Below are 18845 nucleotides of genomic sequence, written 5' to 3' on the forward strand. Positions count from 1 at the left end.
CAGTGGCGTGGTCGCTTAACATTGCGTCTCTGCTTCCGGTGGTCTGGGATGAGACGGCGATATGGTCCCATCTTCTCCTGTAATTATACGGCAGATCCGCGATTTTTAAAATGGTGTCCCTGCCGCGTTTGCTGTACAGACTGCAAAACTACCCATATCCAATCCTGCCGTTGTGGTTCCTTCAAATGAATGCACTCGTGAATATCTTCCTTTGGGGCGGCGGGGCGGTTTGGGTGGCTCTGGCAACATGTGTTCAATCTGACGATGGTTCCTTTTTGCACATGGTCTGGGGTTGCACGGCACTGCAAAATTTCTGGTCCCAAGTGTTTTCCTGCCTGGGGCGAGTGCTGGGATGGGACCTCCTTGCAGACCCTCAACTAACTCTTCTCCATAGTACGGACGATATTGGGGGAACATAAACAAACGGCATTTGTTATTTCTAGGACTTACTTTGGCCAAGCGGGACATAGCTCAACACAGCCCTGGGGGGTGGGGGCCTGGAAATCCGCTTTAGATAAATGTATGTCAGCCGAAGTGGCGGTGTTACAGGCCCAACGTTGTCCGCAGAAGCATGGGAAGATCTGGAAAGTATAGGCCACTTATCGTGGCATTACCTCTTATCACCGTCTGCAGGTTCGACCCTATAGACAGACTTACTATTTAATGAATCCTCAATTCCAGACGCGGTTTGGCCAAAGTGGAGATATGCTTATGTTTATATGCCTGTATAATGTTCTTAGTGGAAAATGCGGTGCAAGGGAGGGGGCTGGCGGGAGGTGGTGGGTGTTGGTTTAACTGCGGTATTGCTCCTCAAATCCTACCCTCATCAGCTGCTTTTATATCTGTAATTCGTGATTTGCATGAAGGTTATTTGCCGGGGTTGGTTGTAAAATCTCAATAAAATTTATTGTAGAAAAAACATGTTTGAAGTCAGCTGTGGATGGGGCTGAAACTGCTGCCCAGGAAATTGATTGGCTTCATGCTAAGAAGACACTCATGGTTAAGAATCTCCAGATTCAAACCGGAAGTTCAGACTAGTGTCTTCAGCATGCCATTCAATGGGGAACAGCTGTTTGGCAGTATGGTTGATGACAAACTCAACCAACTAAAGGACAACGAAACGGCCAAGTCAATGGGTGCTATGCAATTTAGAGGATCACGCAGAGGGACAGGGGCTTTTCGGAGATCCACAGGAATAAGAAGCTTCCAATCGGGAACCTCACATCAAGGTTCCCAGGGAACAAGCTAGTCAACCAATACTCTGCAAAGTTGGCAATACCAACAGAGCAGACTGCCCTTTCGGAGTAGGGGCTGAGTAAGGGACAAGGCCACAGAGGTGGTTCAACTCCCACTCACAAGTGATCCAACGCAAACGCAGCCCTCTCAAAACATCTCCGTATCAGTCCTGGCTTTCGGAATCAAATCGGCTTCAAGGGGGTTCACCAAGTATCTAACAGCTGAGGCAGCACACTTAAGGAGACTGGGCATACATGTTTACCATACCAAGATGGCTCGCTGGTGAAAGCAAACGCCAGAAATGCAAGGAACATATGCAACAAGTAATAAAGACTTTATTCTCACTCGGATTCTCCATCAACGTAGGGTAATCGTCCCCAGAACCACAACAGGAAAATATATTTCTGGGAGCAAGGATTAACTCAATTCAGGGGAAAGTGTTACCCAGTGAGAAAAGAAAACCATGCATGTTTAATAGCAGAAACTCACCTGTACCAGAAGGGGCAAGCTCTGACAGCGAGTATGGTGGGGAGATTATTAGGAAAGATGGCATCTTGCATTTCACTAATCCCTTCTGTGAGGCTTCACATGAGACCTATTGAGTAATGGTTACAAGTGCAATGGTCACAAGCAACAGGTGTATCATTACAACAACCAACTCCATCAGTAACAATTACAACAAATGCCTCACATGTAGGGTTTGTAGCAAATATGAACTTACTCAAAATCAGAGACGTATGGTAGGAGAAAGATGCAATTCTTCATATCAACATCGTAGAACTAAAGACCATTTTCCTAGACTTAAGAGCCTTCCAGGGGTATTTGTTAGGGAAAACAGTATTGATTCAAAACGACAATACAACAATATTTTACATCAACACACAGTTATCAAGGTTAGCTCAGGAGATTTAGACTTGAGCAATTCAAAGGAGAATACATTTATTAGTACTTTGTCTTCCTGGAAAGGACAATATGGAAGCAGATAAGCTCAGCAGACCCACTAATGAAAACTGAAACCGGAAGTCCTCAGAGGAATCTTCAAAATATGGCGGACTCCTACACCATATCTTTCTGCAACTCCTCACAAAGCAAACTTTCAAAGCTTCGCATCCAGACAACCTCCCAATCAGTCTCTTTGGAATGCCCTGTCCATAGATTGGGCAGGGTCATTTGCTTACAGCTTTCCCTGATTCCACTGTTGCACAAGGTATTCAACAGATGCATGAGAAGCAACATACCCTTAATTTTAATTGTTCCATAATGAGCAAGATAAACATGGTTCTCAGATCCAATTCAAAATGCTCAAGGGAACTTTTCAAAAGCCACCAATTCATTAAGATCTGTTGTCGTTAAACCAAGGAAGTGTATTTCATCCAGAACCAGAGTCACTGAGCTTAAGAGCCTGGCACCTGAAGACATAATATTTGGCTACTTAAATCATTCAGATAAAATGATGGCAGTACTAAGAGAAGCAAGGAAACCAACAACAAGTAGGTGATACTTTTCTAACTGGAATAGATATTATTTATGGTGCCTTAAAAGAGAGGAGGAGTCAGCAGTATTAAAAATATGCAACTCATTTAAGTGTAAACTAACATATGCTTTGCTAACAGTACATTTAGCAGCCATAGTAGTTTACACAAGAGAACACTGGGAAAGATGTTTCCCACAGCTCCAGTTATCAAAAGATTCTTGGAGGCAACCAAAAGGATTGCTTCCTCAAAGAAGGTTCCAGCACCTACACGGAAACTTAATCTAGTATTAGCCCAACTAATAAAAGAACGTTTTGAGCCTTTACATAAAGCCTCAAAAAAGATGCTTACTTTAGAGACCCCATTCCTGGTGGCCATAACATCTTTAAGGAGCATTCACAATTCAATAGCAATATATGCTAATCCATAGGGATAGGAGTGACCTCAGAACAGATCCACAATTTCTACCTACGGTTGTTTCACGATTTCACATACACCAATCTATTCAACTTCCAACTTTCTTTCAAACCCCAAAGGATCATGCAGAAAAAGCTCTTCACACATTAGATGCACAACGAGCAGTAATGTATTATATGGAGAAAACAAAGACATAAAGGAAAACAAAGTAGCTCTTTGTCTTCTTCACAGTAAACATATGTGTAAACCAGTGATTAAAGGCACAGTGGCTAGCTGGATCTCTGGGACTATTCAATTTTGACGTAATAAAGCTGGAGAAAAATTATCTTCAAAGGTTCACTCAACAAGGAAATAAGGAGCAACTATTGCCTTTCTAGCAGGCACACCATTACAAGATATTTGTTTAGCTGCCACATGATCAGCAACTCATACTTTCACAAAGCATTACTGTATAGATGTACAAATGAATAAGGAAGCTCAGGTGGGACAGAAGATATTAAGACATTTATTTTCAAATATAAACCCATCTTCAACCTAACCACAACTCTTGGACTAATACCGCTATATAATCTAGCCACAGCAAGTGAATCCAGAAAAGATTCACACTGCAAATAGTTTAACTGTAGGTGTAGTTTTGCAGCTTGAAGAGTTTTCTGGATTCACAAGAGACCCAACCGCCTCCACAAAAAAGATAGGAAAAGCAGTAAAAATAAATAAATCTATATATGCCGATAAAAAGTGAGAGCTTCCGGAGGGGAAGGCACAACGTCACAGGAAGCACCAAAGGGGCAGATCTGTCAGTGCCCAACAAAAAATAGAGAAAGGACAAAACAAAACGAGAAGGAAGGTTGGAAAATTCCGGACCCAACCTCCAGTTGGCGAAATAATGCATGCCATGTGAATCCATAAAATTCTTCAAGCTGCAAAATAACACCTACAGGTAAGGAACTATTCGTTTTAGCCCATCAGGCCCAAATATAATAAAACAATAAACCCACATTGAAATCATATGCAGAAAAAAATGCATTCTATTTTCTACAGTAACTGCATATCTCAACACACATTTGTGCGAGCACAAATATGTGTTGAGATATGCAGTTACTGTAGAAAATGTAATGCCTTTTTTTCGTATTCCATGTGCTCTATTGGCTTGGGAATTCATGAAGTCACTGCAAAGATGCCAAAGTTGCTGTATTTTTCCACTTTTAAAAATAAAAACAGATAGGAAACACATTGTTTTCTGTCTGTATTATCTGTAAAAATCAGTAAAGATGGAAAACTGTGGGCCTTAGCTATAATCTTAATACCCTTCACAGACCAGGATTGGTTCTCTTTGACTCCTAGACTGACACCACAGAATATAGCCTAGTTGCTTAACAGTGACTCAAGTTGTTTTTGGTCATGTTTGCTCTTAGGTTGTCTCCATATAGTACTCTTATATTAATCTAGCGGCGCCTCCAGTGGGTAAGACCTCTCATGATCCTATTTGTGGACTCCTTGTAGTACTGAGGTATATCAATGGCAGTTTCTTTCTATGATTCAGTCTAAGTTAAGTATCTGCAAATGGTCCTGCTTCTGTTCTCACACTGCAACACTCCACTTAGTGGCGCTCCCTGCATTGTGCCTCACCAAATCTTGAAACTTGACTCAACTCACTCAACATGTCCTACCTTAACTAAAACCAGTATCCTTTTATTTGTATTTCTCAACACGTTTTGTAAAAAAAAAAAATGCAGAAGGTCTTGGGTCTACCAGTGCTACAGGACAAAGTTTGTGAAGACATTGTTTGGAAACTCCCAAGTCTCACCTGTGTCCCTCATATTAATATACAACTTTTGAGCAGTTGCATTTCATAATCAAACTACTTAACTTACCCTTGCACATTTACAAATCTCTCAAGGTACAGAAAACGAATCCACGTTCTTGTTCAAGCATTTTATCACTAGGAATACTCACAAACTGGCATGTTGGTTAGGTGACATATTAAAGGTTATTTGTTCTAGCCCTCTTGTAGGGACCTCATTTTGTTCACAGTATATCCTACCCTTGAGTTAGAATGAAGTTTGTAATGTGCGTAGATGTCCCTTGTGTAGTCTGTGAATTGTGGGTACCTTGTATTGATAATGTTTGGTTTTGTTCTCACAGGGGTTATTGAGTGCATTGCAGTTAGCTCTGAGGGAGCATTGTTTTGTTCGATTGGAGATGACCAGGCAATGAAGGTGTTTGATGTTGTCAATTTTGACATGATCAACATGCTTAAACTTGGGTGAGTATGTTTAAAATCTTATTACATGTGTGGTTGAGACATTTCACCTCATTGCTTCTTAAACGTGTTTCAGTAATCTCATCCTGTATGGTGGATGTCTTCCCCAACACTATGCCTTGTGAGCTTGCCTATGCAAATGTTCTCCTTGGCCTTACAGGGCCCAAATGTTTTCTTAGAATGCAGTTTGTTTTTATTTACCATGAGTGTACATTTTTTCCCAGAATTGAAATAATTTTTTGCTTTGCCCTTTTTTCTGCTTCTTGCTCATGTTGCCTTGGAGATCCACTTGTAACAGTAAAACAGTAACAGTAAAATTGTATTTGATCCAGACCTCAACTGAGATCAACAAATACAGAATTAAAATTAAAATAATTTTAGATTCTCATAAAAATGATTCGATAAGACGTTTGCTTTTTAGGCTCACTACAAGTTGGTACAGTAGGAATATTCTACCACCTACTCATACAGCATTCGATAGGATTAGATATGGTGAAATCTTCGGTGTTGCGCTTATAACTTAAAACGGCTGCAAAAAGCTTTTTAAATACTTAAACAGATTATGACAGACAAATTCATTAACAGGAGAATTACACAATTTGATTAGGTCTTGGGCAGAGTCTGCGTTATACTTTAATTGAATTGGGGTTATATAACGTTGACGAGCCGCAACTATGCTCACATTAGGACATATTAATAAAACGTGTAGAAGATCTTGTTGGCCACCTTTGCATAATTCGCATAAACCTTTGGGGTTATTAGTACCATCCCAATTAGCTAAAAAAAGTGGCTAATGGGAGTATACCCAAGCGTAAGAGTAGAATACAACGCCTTACTCCATGCTTTAATTGAAATCGCAAATAGGTAGCATAGGTTTTAAATTCTATTTGTTCTGCAAACCGTTTATAGTGCTTCAATTGACTGCAGTGTTTTTTATCAGATTCAAAGCTGATTCTAGGGGCCAAATGTTTTAAAAACAATTTCAGGTGTGCTGGGGACCACTGCTGTAAAAGTGCGACCGTGCATTGAGAGACCTCAAAGGCTTTCACCATATTCCTATTAAAAGTATACCCAGTATCTTCCTCTCTGAAAGTCTCCAATTTTAACAAATGTCTTAAGGTGTCTGGGGCTGCATGATATAAATTGTACGCCCACCTAATAATATTTGAAATTACTCTGGTTGAGATCCCCGTTACCAATAGCTCAAGACGTAGGGCTTGAACTGGCACCGACTGAGCCACTTTTATCAATTTTCGGAGTATGGCCCCTTCCTTTACTTTTATAGATTGCCATGTTTTCATTTGTGAATATTCCATGGCAGACCATAAAATCGGAGGGATTTTCATACCGTAGACTTCCAGCATTGGTGTAAAGGGTCTATTTCCCGTGGAGTGGTACACCCTCTGTAAAGCCCCAACGTGGGAATCTGCCTTCCGGTACAGGTGGCAGAGGTGGGCTGTATCTAACAGACTGGAAGTAAAAATATGACCCAAATACACATATTCTCTTACAGTCTCTATTGGTTCATCTCCTAAAGACCAGATATAAGGTAAGGGCTTCCTTCTGCCACTGAAAGGGATTGCTTTCGTTTTATTAATATTTGGCATCAGGAAATTTTCAATTCCATTCAGATTTAATTCATTCAAAGATCTTTGTAAACCATTCTGGGCCTGGTAAAGTATAACTATATCATCTGCATATATTAAACAAGGTATATCGACTTGAGCTAATTTTGGAGGGAAATTCTTACTTTGAGAGAGACACCGTGGGAGATCGCTAATATAGACGGAAAATAATAGGGAAGCTAATAAGCATCCCTGTTTTAGCCCATTCCGCTAAGGGATGGGTTTGGTTAGGCCTTTTTCTCCCCCCATTTGGACTCTGCACCATGTTGATGTATGAAGGGAGATTATTATTGTTAAAAGATCTTTGGGAATCCCCATTTCAGCCAATTTTCTCCATAGTGTCAATCTATCTACACTATTGAACGCCGTCAAAATCAATACAAGCACAATATAAAATGTGGTCATTTAACTTCACAAACTTATCAAGCACTGTTTGGAGCACAGCAATGTTGTCCAAAGTATAATGCTTTGGGCGAAACCCAGCCTGATACATGGGAATAACTTTTCTAGAAAAAGCCCCGTCTTTTAATTGTTCCAAAACACAAGCAGCAAAGACCTTGCCGGAGGCGTCAAGGAGAGCTATTTGTCTATATATAGTTTGCGGGATTCGTTTTTACACCTTTTTTTAAAAGGGGAACCACCACACTCCCTCGTCAAGAATCTGGATTTTCTAAACTTTTCAAGCAATATTGGAAGAGAGGGGACAAGAATTTTCCCCAGACGTCAGCGTTTTTTTGTAAGACTTTGATAGGTATCTTGTCTGGGCCCATCGCTGCTAAAGACCTGGCAGAGGAATTCAGAAAAGAGATCTGGACAGCTGATATTTCCATTTGTTTCTGTTTGGGTAGTTTTTTCAGTGCCTGATCCAGTCCAGGTGAAGAAGGGTCACGATGGTTAGATTTATAGAGCCTTAGAATATATTTTTCCCAGTCAGATGATGATACAGGAGTCGCTTGAGCAGATTTACGTATCCCCATCTGCGCAGAGATTATTTTCCAGAATAATTTATTATTGTTGTGTTTTTCTGCTTGTTGAATGTCAACCCAGACACGATCTCTTAGTGCTTGTCTTTCTTTCTTCTTTGTCCGTTGGAGGAGTTTTTTCAGTTTCCTTATTTCTCCTGGTCTTAGCACACAGAAAGAGCGAAATTGCATTCTAGTCAATTTATTTAATTGTCGAGAATTATTCTCCAAAGATTTTCCCAAATGGCATGTTTTAACACATTCTCGACTCGAGGTACTTCCTTGAAGAGAGGCGAACTCCGATTGTAAGGTTGCCTCAAATCTATTTATTGGATTGCCAGTATTACCCACTAATGTTAGCTTAGCATGAGAAATCATATGATTTAACTTGCTAATTGCTTTGGAATTCCAGTAGATCCTTCCTGTTTTATGATCTACAGCTGCCTGGCTTTGGTATGAGCGGAGTGACCACGGGGAGGTGTGCTGGGAATAGACTTCAACCTATGTAGTAAGTAAGGCATGATAGCTTTAATGAGACTATCGAGTGGAAAGCGATTGGGCCTTCGGAAATTAATCTAAACTGTAGATAAACTAGTCTATGATTGAAGACTTCGTTGGAACCAGTCTGGTAAATGCTGCCGGAATACCACCATCTTTCCTCCCATTCCTTCCTGCAGACACGAAGAGTCAAAAGGTAGCCCCCGGTGGGTGCAGAGGGAGATGCAGAGGGAAGTGCCGCTCCTCAGGTGCCCCCGCGCTGCTTTCACCACACACTCCGCAGCTTTCACCGTATACGCAGGCTACCCGCCTGCCAGCAACGACCACCGATGAATGCTAATAGCGGGGCCGGCACTCTGCAGATAGCGGCAGGCAGCACGCACGTTGGTACGGGGGATGATGCCGCCGCATCCGGGAGCAGCGAGGCGCGTCTTCCGCGTCTCGTCTCTTTTCCTCGCAGCTGCCAATGGTCAATATGGAAACATGGTGTGTTCAGATAACACACTTTCGAGCCATTTCGAGCCATTCAACATCATGAGATCCACTTGTAAATATACTGATTTCCTGCCATTTCTGTGCTTTATCCAGCAAAAGTGGCTGGGAAACAAATATGATTTTACAAGAGACTGTTGACTTCATGACAGGCTGTCACACATCTCATATACATAAGAGGTTTCTCAAAACTTGCAGTTATCAGTTTTGGGATTGCTTCCACATGGCAGTGCCTTGAATACCCTTAAAGGTGGGAAATTCCAGAGAGGGCCCTACTGGACACATGCATTTCTGAGTACAGAATGATGGGAAAGAATCTAGTCGATGGGTTTGCAGCTGACTAGGTTCTTGAGAAATATGAGACCTGGTTTGAAGATACTAAGCCCTTCAGCTTAATTGCTAGAACAAAAGGATGCTTTAGGAATTATTTTAGAAAGTATAACTTTTTCCCCAACCATCAGTTTGCCACCTCAACAAGTCTTTTAGATTTTTATTTTCCACACGAATAATCGAGGAACATGCCTACCTAATCTGAAGGACATCTGTCACATAAGACCAGTCGAAACTTTGATTTTCTAATGTTCTATCTAAACCTCCTTACACTTATTTTGAAGCCAGGATAAACACACATGACTTTACTTTTGTCAACGTGCCCAGTTCTCCATCTCGGTTTCAAGATGCACACAGTCTGGATGAATTGCATCAGTAGAAGTGATCAGTGAGGCATGGACAGAAATCACTTTGGAGGGCTATGTACAATGATTAATAGGTAATAAAGTAACTTCTATGAGAAACTGTTCATAAAAGCCAGATTAATCTGTTACAAGGATGTACGAGTTCAAAAAAAGAAATTGATCACAATAGTTAGTGAAATAGTATTAGTTAAGCATCTAAAAAGATGATCTTTGACAAACTGTGTGTTCAGGCCACACAATTTGTAGTACCTAGGAATATGATATATAATTTAACAGCAAAACTGTATCCCAAATCAAAATAGTTATGTATTCCTAGCATTGGTATATGCTTAGCGTTTTGTGTGCACACCAATGTCAAAGACTGGCTTACATATATAGATGGTACTAAATAACACTAAGAACAGACTGCTTCCATTGTGGCCGGTGGCTAAGTACTAGGACCTTAACACTCGGGAATTGTGTTTGGGAAATGAGGCTCCACAAAAGTCAAGCAAAGCTGAAATCTGTCTTCCAAGAACTACAGCCTTTTCCAGCACTTTTGGAAGTGAAATTACAAGTAATAAATTGCTGTCGACTGTTCCCAAGCAATGTATAAAACTAGGATAATAAAAGGAATAAACATAATAAAAGGGACAAAACCACAGCAAGTTGATAATTGTCAGATGAATACAAGTACAAGATTGTGCTAAAGAACAGTAAAAATGGGCAGCTTGGCTTGGAAGTATTGAAGCGAGGTGGAGGGATGCAAAAAGTCAGAATTCAGACTGCTCACTCTATTAAAATATTATATTACCCCTAGTTGTTATGGTAAAGTAACTATATGCAGATATAGACCATGAGTGCAAAATGTTTCAAATGAGACCTAAAACACTTAACAGATCCAGAATGATCAAAATCTATAATGGTAAATTTAAACATACAATAATGATAAAACATTTGAAAGATTGTTGATGTGCTTGTGCGATGATTTGCAAATATGTTTAACCCCTTCTGTGCTGATGACGAGCCTAGGCTCGTCATGCAGCACGGTGCTCGTGTGCTGGTGGCGAGCCTAGGCTCGTCATGAGCCGTGGAACGCTCACACGCGGGGCTAATTTCCCCGCTGTGCTGAGCGTTCCATTGCGCGGGCGTGGTCATGACGAGCCCAGGCTCGTCACAAGCACACGAGCACCGTGCTGCATGACTAGCCTGGGCTCGTCATGAGCACAGCGGCGCCGTGCGCGGCCCCCCGCGCTGTGGGGAAATTAGCCCCGCAGCGAAGGGGTTAAAAGAAAAATTACATATGGACTGGACATGCACAATGATGTGCTGAGAAAGTCAAGTCCTACCAATAAGAGCTGGTGATCACTTTGGGTTGATTTAGGGACACACTTGCATGACGACCATCATCGTTCAAAAATGACACTTTATAATAACCTGCATAAGAGATATATTAAAAGTCAGATTTCTGCATTGATTTGTTAACATGGTGACTGATAAAAATCAATTTAACCCCCTAAAATAGTCGGTCTGTCATGAGTATTAGAAATATGCTTACCACTTGTGGGTGTTCTCCTTTCCAACAAACAATAATTGAATGGTGGCAGGTACATTAACTTAGCTAAAAGGGACACTTAACCATTTCTGGGTTCTATAATTAAAGCAGAATAAATGCAAATAATGTGCATCACGATTCAGTTTTATATTTATGGAATCTGCGTTCCTGTGTACTTGGGCGTTGAGCCGAGCTAGGGAGAAATTTTAGGGATGGAAACTGGCCAAAACGTAGCTGCATTCATTTTAGTTCGTAGTGAGCTGGATAAATCGCAGCTAGATATTTTGGTGGACAAGGCTGTTTATAGGCATCTGACCAACCATGACTTGTACTTAGAACCATTGCTTTGCCTTCATGGAAGGAAAGTTGCTTTGTGTTTTTCAGTTATTAACGCCGTTGAATATTGTATTGTATTGTAATTGCATTTATATAGAGCTTACAGCCCATGAGGAGGCGTCGAAGCGCTTTTACGGTGAGTAGCGCGCTACTCCGGGACCCATAGAGGATTTTTTTTTTTTTTATCATAATTGGGGCCGTAAACATTAACTATCAACAGGTCAAGTCCCTTACCCACACATCTAGCCAGGACATATCGACCCTCCGTATCTGCCATTACCGGGATCAATTTCAACTGTGAGGAAGGGCTGACCCAGATTAACACCCCCCGAGAATGAGTCGTGAAGCCAGCCGCTACTATATGTCCCGCCAACCCACGAGACTGTAACATCCTGCTGTTGATAGGCAAATGGGTTTCCTGTAGTAGGGCCAAATCAACATGGTGTCGGTGTAGGTAGCTAAGGACCTTCCTCAGCTTTCGGTAATCGTTCAGGCCCCGCACGTTCCAGGTCATCAATTTCAGAGTGTGTTGCGAATGTGTGGGAACATTCAAAGCAGCATTCGACATTTCAAGGACATTTGAACCATTTTATCATCAGGGATGGCGAGAACAAAACACAGCAGTACACATTTCCCCGTTGTAGCCAGCCGGCATTTCAGTTCAGGTACAGTTGCACAGAGCAGTCCACTCAAAGCAATTGCAAACTCCCCAAACCCATTGAAACAAGAACCCCCGTCAGTAGCTTCCCCCAACCCCACCCCCCACTCCTCCACCCACCCACAGCCGACCACCCCCAACCAGGTCAGACAGGCCCCAAAAACTACCCCCATCAACCCAAAAATAGCAATTCGTAGGTCGTTTCAAAACTCGACTCCCCAGGGAGTCACACAGCCAAAGGCACTGGGGCAAAGCACGCCTGATAGGAACCGCACCACCAACTGCTCTATCGCATATAGTCAGTTCGGCTCACCAGCCCGGCCCCGCTATTTGTTCAGTGTCCATAGTAAATCACACCAACGCGATCCCCAACCCCACCAACCCCCCAACCATTGTACACTGGCCTGAGCATACCCCCAAGCAGCGTTATCCTCCCCCTTCTCCAACAACCGCCATAGCGCAAGTCCATTCGATTCGTACGCTGCACCATCAAACAGTACTGACAGTCATAGTGCAAGCCAGACTTACCGACCCCCAAGGGGGTGGTGCAGCTCCTCCATTTGAGGAATAGTGTCCCCTTCCTCGTTGAGGAGAGCAAAATACTCCATTAGGACCCATCTAGTCTTGCTCGTCCATGTGCGAGACTGAACCAGCGTCGTCTTCCTGGTTCTTCCGAGCCTCCTTGCGCTCCCGAGTCCATTCCTTCAGGGACTTCTGAAGGTCTCTGGGATCCGTAAAAAAGTAGGAATGCCCCCCTGTGTTGATGCGGAGTTTGGCGGGGTACAGCATCGCGTAGTCCAGGCCCAGCATACGTAGTTGTTTTTTGTACGGCGCAAACTGTCTCCGCTCCTCCTGTACTTTAGCCGTAAAATCCGGGTAAAGGGAGATGTCCATGCCCTCATGTTGCAGCTTACCCTTGTCCCTCGCCAGGCGCAAAGCAGTGTCCCTATCACGGTAATTGAGAAGCTTCGCGATGATGGGACGAGGAGGCGCGCCCGGCTGCGGTTGTGGGCCCAACGTGCGGTGTGCCCGTTCCACGATGAACATGGGGGAAAAGGCCTCCTCCCCGAGCAGAGTCTTTAACAGTTTCTCTACATAGAGTTCCATTTTGCCGGTCTGAGTGGTCTCCGCAACTCCCGTGATGCGGATATTGGACCATCGCGAGCGCGCCTCCAAATCCTCTGCCTTATCACGAATTACCTGTAGGAGTCTACCGAATTGTTTTCTGTCCTTGTCCCATTCGGTCTGCGCCTCCTCCGCCTCCGTGAGACGCCACTCCGCCATGTCCAGGCGCTCCGCATGCTTGTCGACTCGCTCCGCCATGCGGTCCATGCGGTACGACAGTGCGTCTATTTTTGAGCCCATAGACGCGATACTGTCCTGTATGCCCTTTTCCATGGCAGCCAACATGTCCCGAAGCTCTGTGGGCGCCGGGCCAGTCGCAGTGGCCCCCTTCGGGGATGCCTCCGGGGCCGTTGCATCCGTTCCCTTCGGTCGACGCCGATCGAAGGAGAGTTTTGCCTGCGTGGCGTCGTTCTTCCCCATGTTCTTCTGTAGCAGCAGGCGAACACAGAAACAATGGGCACCTCGTTAGCCCCCAGTCGGCAAGGATAGTGTGTGGGTCTCTCCTGATGGCGATCTGCTACTGTCGGTCGCCGAAGACTCTGGGCCTGTGTTGGAGGCGCGAGGCGCCCAAGATGGCGCCCGTTAGCTTGGTCCAACAGTCTCCAACCACTCTAGCAAAGTCCGCACTCGGCACCGGGCGATATCAGTACAAAAGTCTCAGTGCCGGATCCACCACTCAGGTGTAGTGGAGGGCCGTGGGGACACCAGGACACACCGGGGCTGATATGCGCCCGTGAGCACTCCGTTGCTGCGATGGCGCCACCGCGTAGTCCAAATGCACAGCTTCCGCACCACCAAAGACCCACTACGATTGAGGGCAAATGTTCACGAAGTGGGGTGGCAGCCAAGAAGGGGGGGCGCTCCGGTCGAGTAAATGCTTGATTTCGGCCCGGCCGGTCACCACACCGCCTCCACCGGGCTCCGCGGCCGCACGTCAGGTGACGTCGCTCGGCCTGCTTTCCAGGATAGTCCGCGGCGTCAGGCCCGGTCCGCCGCCGCCAGATCGCCAAAGAACCTCGCTTCAATCCACTCGGAGGAACTCGCCAGCCAGGGTCTGGAAGTCACCCACTGTTGCCTTGGGGTGTCAGTGAGTGTAGTAGAGCCGAATATGGAAGATTGGACACTTCGAAGGATAAATTAACAGGATTTTTCCGGGGCTAAGGCGAGGAGCCGAAGGCTAACGCGTCCGCCATCGACGCTGGCTAGCTCCGCCCCCTCAGGGACCCATAGAGGATTAGTGTTGAATTAGTATAGTGAAACATGCAAGTACACTTTAAGTGGTGGATAGGTTAGTCAATTATTTGGAATGATAGCAGAAGGATAGAGGAGGAAAAAAGTTTGTATTTATATAGCGCTTGTTACCCCTGATGGGGTGTTGAAGCACGCTATTCAGAAAGCCCATAAAGGATTAGTGGTGAATTAATATGGTGAAATATGAAAGTATTTCCGTGGTGGTTATCAGTCAGTTATTTGGAGTGCGAAGGCTAGCGGAGGGATAAAAGGGGAAGAAAGGTTTGCATTCATATAGCACTTCTTACCCCTGATGGATGTTGAAGCGCTTTTCTGGCGAGTAGCACGCCACTCCTAAACCCATAAGGGATTAGTGTTGAAAATTAGTATAGTAAAATATGAAGTAATTTCAGTAGTGGATATGTTATTCAGTTATTTGGGTAGAGCAGGGTAGGTGGTGGGATAGTGAAGGGAAAGAGGTTTGTATTTATATAGCGCTTGCTACCCCTGATGGAGTTTTGAAGTGCAAGTAGCACGCTACTCTGGAACCCATCAGGATTGGTGTTGAATTAGTATGGTGAAACATGAAAGTAATTTTAGTGGTGGATAGGTTAGTCAGTTATTTGGATTGAGATGGGTTGGGGAGGGGTAGAAAAGAGGGAAGAGTTTAGAAAGGTTTGTTTTGGGGGATCGTTATAGTAAAAGAGGTGTCGGATGATGCAAGGAGGGGGAAAGTAGGAGAGCGTCTAGAAAGTGTTATTTTGGGGATCATAGTAGTGGTATGTGCTTTGGAATAAATGAGTGGATGTAGAGGATATATTGATAGATGTTTAGGATGAGAGAGGGTAGTGCATTGGAAAGAGTAGTAGAAAAGTTGGAGATGAGTCAGAAGGTTGGGCTAGAAGATATATTGAGCTAAGTATAGGCTGAGAAATAGGGAAGTGCATTGGAAATGCTAAATTAAAGGAAAGTGATAAATATATAGATCGATAATTACATTGAAAGTATATAGATGCATAAAGGAAGCTTGTATATTGGGCAGCATTTCTGGCCCTTGTCAGACTCGAACAGGCTCAAACAGCAACTGCCCTTGTCCTCTCTGCCCTTGGCTGAGACGCCCTAACCCTGGCCTTTTATAGCCCTAGTAATCAAGTGACCTCGTCAGCCAATGGCAACCCTAACCCTACACTATCCAATCACAACACTAGCCCTAAAAATCTAGAACCAAAAGGAGACCAGGATCTTACAGCCAATCTTCGCCCTAGCCCATGCACCCAATTAGTTCAAAAACCCTGATCTCTACGTCCAATAGAGGCCCTAGCCCTACCAGTAGTCCCAACCCAAGTCCAAGCAACCAGTGGCACAGGAAGCCCTAGTCCCTACTTCCAATAGAAAGACTAACCCTACAATTAGTCCCACAACTAGTCCAGCAACCAATCACACCAGAAGCCCTAATCGCTACTTCCAACTAACCCTAGTCGCAACAACCAATAACACAGGAAACCCTCGTCCCTACTTCCAATTGAAATCCTAACCCTAGCCCCAACCCTACATTGATTGAATCACAGACCCCGAAACCAATCCGAACACTCAAATACCCAACCAATGAGGACACTAACCCTCATCCAATTGAAACATCAGATACAACCACTAATCCGTGTATACATGTACCAACCACTAGCAGACCATATAAGGTCCCGAAGACCTCAAACAAGGTTTGCTGGCCAGGGAGTTAGAAACTGCTTCTCCTGTTCAGTATCTCGTAGGACCACCTAGGAGACAGACAGGCTCAATCCACACTTTGCACAGTCCCTAGTAAACACAGTTTAAACAGCTCACAGAAGCACCCTCTGATGTAGAATATCCCGGTTGCTGAGGTAGGGGGGAGGCAGGGGGTCTGGTTTCACTGGCTTGTCACAGAAAAGGAAAATCTTTTTTTTAAACTTTTGGTTTGGGGAAGAGACAGCACTAGTCTGCCTTCTTACCACTTCCTGGACTCTGCTCACTGCAATCTGGGGCACAGGTAGGCTGCAACTCCCAAGATGGAGGAGAATGATTTGGGGGTCAACCAGCAAGGCCTTAAGGGGCCTGGGCAGGTGTGAGGGGACGGCTCAGAGTTGCCTGATAGTTGAATAGCCAATCCCCAGTCCTGGGTCTGCTGGCAGGGGGGCTGGAGAGCTGCTTCTCCTGTTCAGAATCTCCTAGGAGACAGACAGGCTCAATCCACACTTTGGAATTCTGCAGGTAAAGGCCTCACTAACTTGAAATCTAACAATAATGTTTGAATAAAACTTTACTCCCTCTCCTGGCCAAAAAACAAACGAAGTGCACAGTCCATAGTAAACACAGTAGTTTAAACAGCTCACAGAAGCACCCTTTGATGTAGAATATCCCTGTTGCTGGGGAGGTAGTGGGGGGGGGGAGCAGGGGGGCTGGTTTCACTGGCTTGTGAACACAAAATGGTGGCGGGGGGTGCACTGTTTTAACCTACAGGTCTTAGCACAGAGCAAAGGAGAAATTTGGAGGGAAAACTGAATAGTCACCAGGAATGAGAGGGAAAAACTACGGAGTTTGGACTGCAAATCCCACAATTCAACACATTAAATAGAAGCAATCATGGGCAGGAAAAACCACATGTTTAAAACACAAAACAGGTGATAAAATAAGCAATCACAGGCAGGTTAAAACTACAATTTTAAACTGTAACAACCACAGGTAAAGACCGTAATCACAGAAAGGGAAAATTGTTTTTTTTTTAAACTTTTGTTTTGGGGAAGAGACGGCACTAGTCTGCCTCCTTATCACTTCCTGTACTCTGCTCACTGCAACCATTTGCCTTTAAAGGCAGGGTGTAGATAAACATGCCAGGAATATTTTTTGTCTAGATTTTATAAGAAACTTTAGATCATTTTTTAGGGCCTTTAAAAAAAATTTAAAACAATGCTTCAGAAACTCAGATTTTAGTGCCAAATGTTGGTCGAATAGGCCAAGCACCATTCAAATGTAAGACTAGGAAAAGTTCTATGGGAGCTTAAATAACATCCTATATATTTTAGATTGTGAGGTGTTCAAGTTTGCCAGGAAAAGTCTCTGTTCCATATAGAAGTTTAAAGGTTATCTCGGCCTTTGCAACTCTAAAGGGAAAGTTGTTGATGTCTTGAAAGATTATACAGTGGTCCTGTTCTACTTAAAACTTTAGAGTGGGACAGAACCTGACTCACAGGAATCTGGCTATGGGACAAGTCTGTCTAATGGCGCTTTTATTGCATGGAAAAAACAATATCTTAGAAGATCCTCTGAGGAAGTTGTTCTGTGCGCCTCAGTATTGGTTGATTACTCAATCTTTTGTCTGTGTGTCATCAAGTGTTGGATCCCTGATAAATGACATTCAGTCATCTGTGGTTTCAATTCATGTTTCACCTTTGAGCAGGACAGAATTGCCATGGGGATGATTTGCATCTAGATTGTTTAGTGAAATTCCCTTGCACAATGCCCTTCATTCCCCTCCTACTCCCCTTATTTGTGGAACTGCCCACTAAGGGAAGACCTCCAACAACTTTGAGATGATACTTGTAGCCTGTTTCTGGCTGGCAGGGGCTTGTTTTTTGGACTGGTTTGTTAGTAAAACTTGCTTTAGAGGCCAGGGACCTGATGCCTAACAACAACATAGGTGTTCTACTCAAAACAGGTACTTGATTATTACGATCTGGCATGAGTGAAACCCTTCAAGCAGCCCGAAGGGTATTGCCTATTCAAACAAAACAGACAAAAAGGTAAGGAAGGTGAGGCGGTGGTGTCCATTGGTTAAAACCTTTTCAAGAAACTGATTATTCATCTCAATTGAATAGGTAGATGGCATGCTTCTAAATATTTCACCTCCCCCTGAAAAACTTTACCTATACGCTTTACATGTTGCACTCCAAATCATGTTACCTTCTTCCTTTATTATTTAACCCTTCCCCCCCCCCCCCCCCCTCTTCTTATGCTCGTCAATACATTAACTGCAGTGGAGGACTTTGTCATTTGGACCATCAGTTCAATAATTTAAGACTCAGGAGTTTAGCAATTCGATGCTTAGGGGAGACTCATCGCCAGACCTGTGGGGGCACCGACTGGGACTGCAAGTCCCAGAAAACAGCGGGGCAGGAAGCTGACCCGCAACCCCTCTCACCAGCACTGGCAGGAGCAGGGCAAATACCTCTCACGCCTCCCGCTTCGCGGGAAACGCATCGCCAGACCTATGGAGGCACCGACCGGGACTGCAAGTCCCAGAACGCAGCTGCAAGTCCCAGAACACAGCTG

At 44.0% G+C, this 18845-nt stretch overlaps 1 protein-coding gene across 1 annotated transcript in view; it reads left to right on the forward strand.

Annotated features, from left to right (window-relative positions):
• The window catches only part of PPWD1 (peptidylprolyl isomerase domain and WD repeat containing 1), a 399690-nt gene that overhangs the window by 118385 nt on the left and 262460 nt on the right, over window positions 1-18845 (forward strand). The window contains exon 4 of the mRNA XM_086960692.1: window positions 5271-5391. Coding sequence (XP_086816818.1) covers window positions 5271-5391 — 121 coding nt within the window. The remainder of the gene's footprint in view (window positions 1-5270; window positions 5392-18845) is intronic.

The sequence above is a fragment of the Lissotriton vulgaris genome, chromosome 3_1 (assembly GCF_964263255.1).
Source record: "Lissotriton vulgaris chromosome 3_1, aLisVul1.2, whole genome shotgun sequence".
In the NCBI taxonomy this organism is placed as follows: Eukaryota; Metazoa; Chordata; class Amphibia; order Caudata; family Salamandridae; genus Lissotriton; species Lissotriton vulgaris.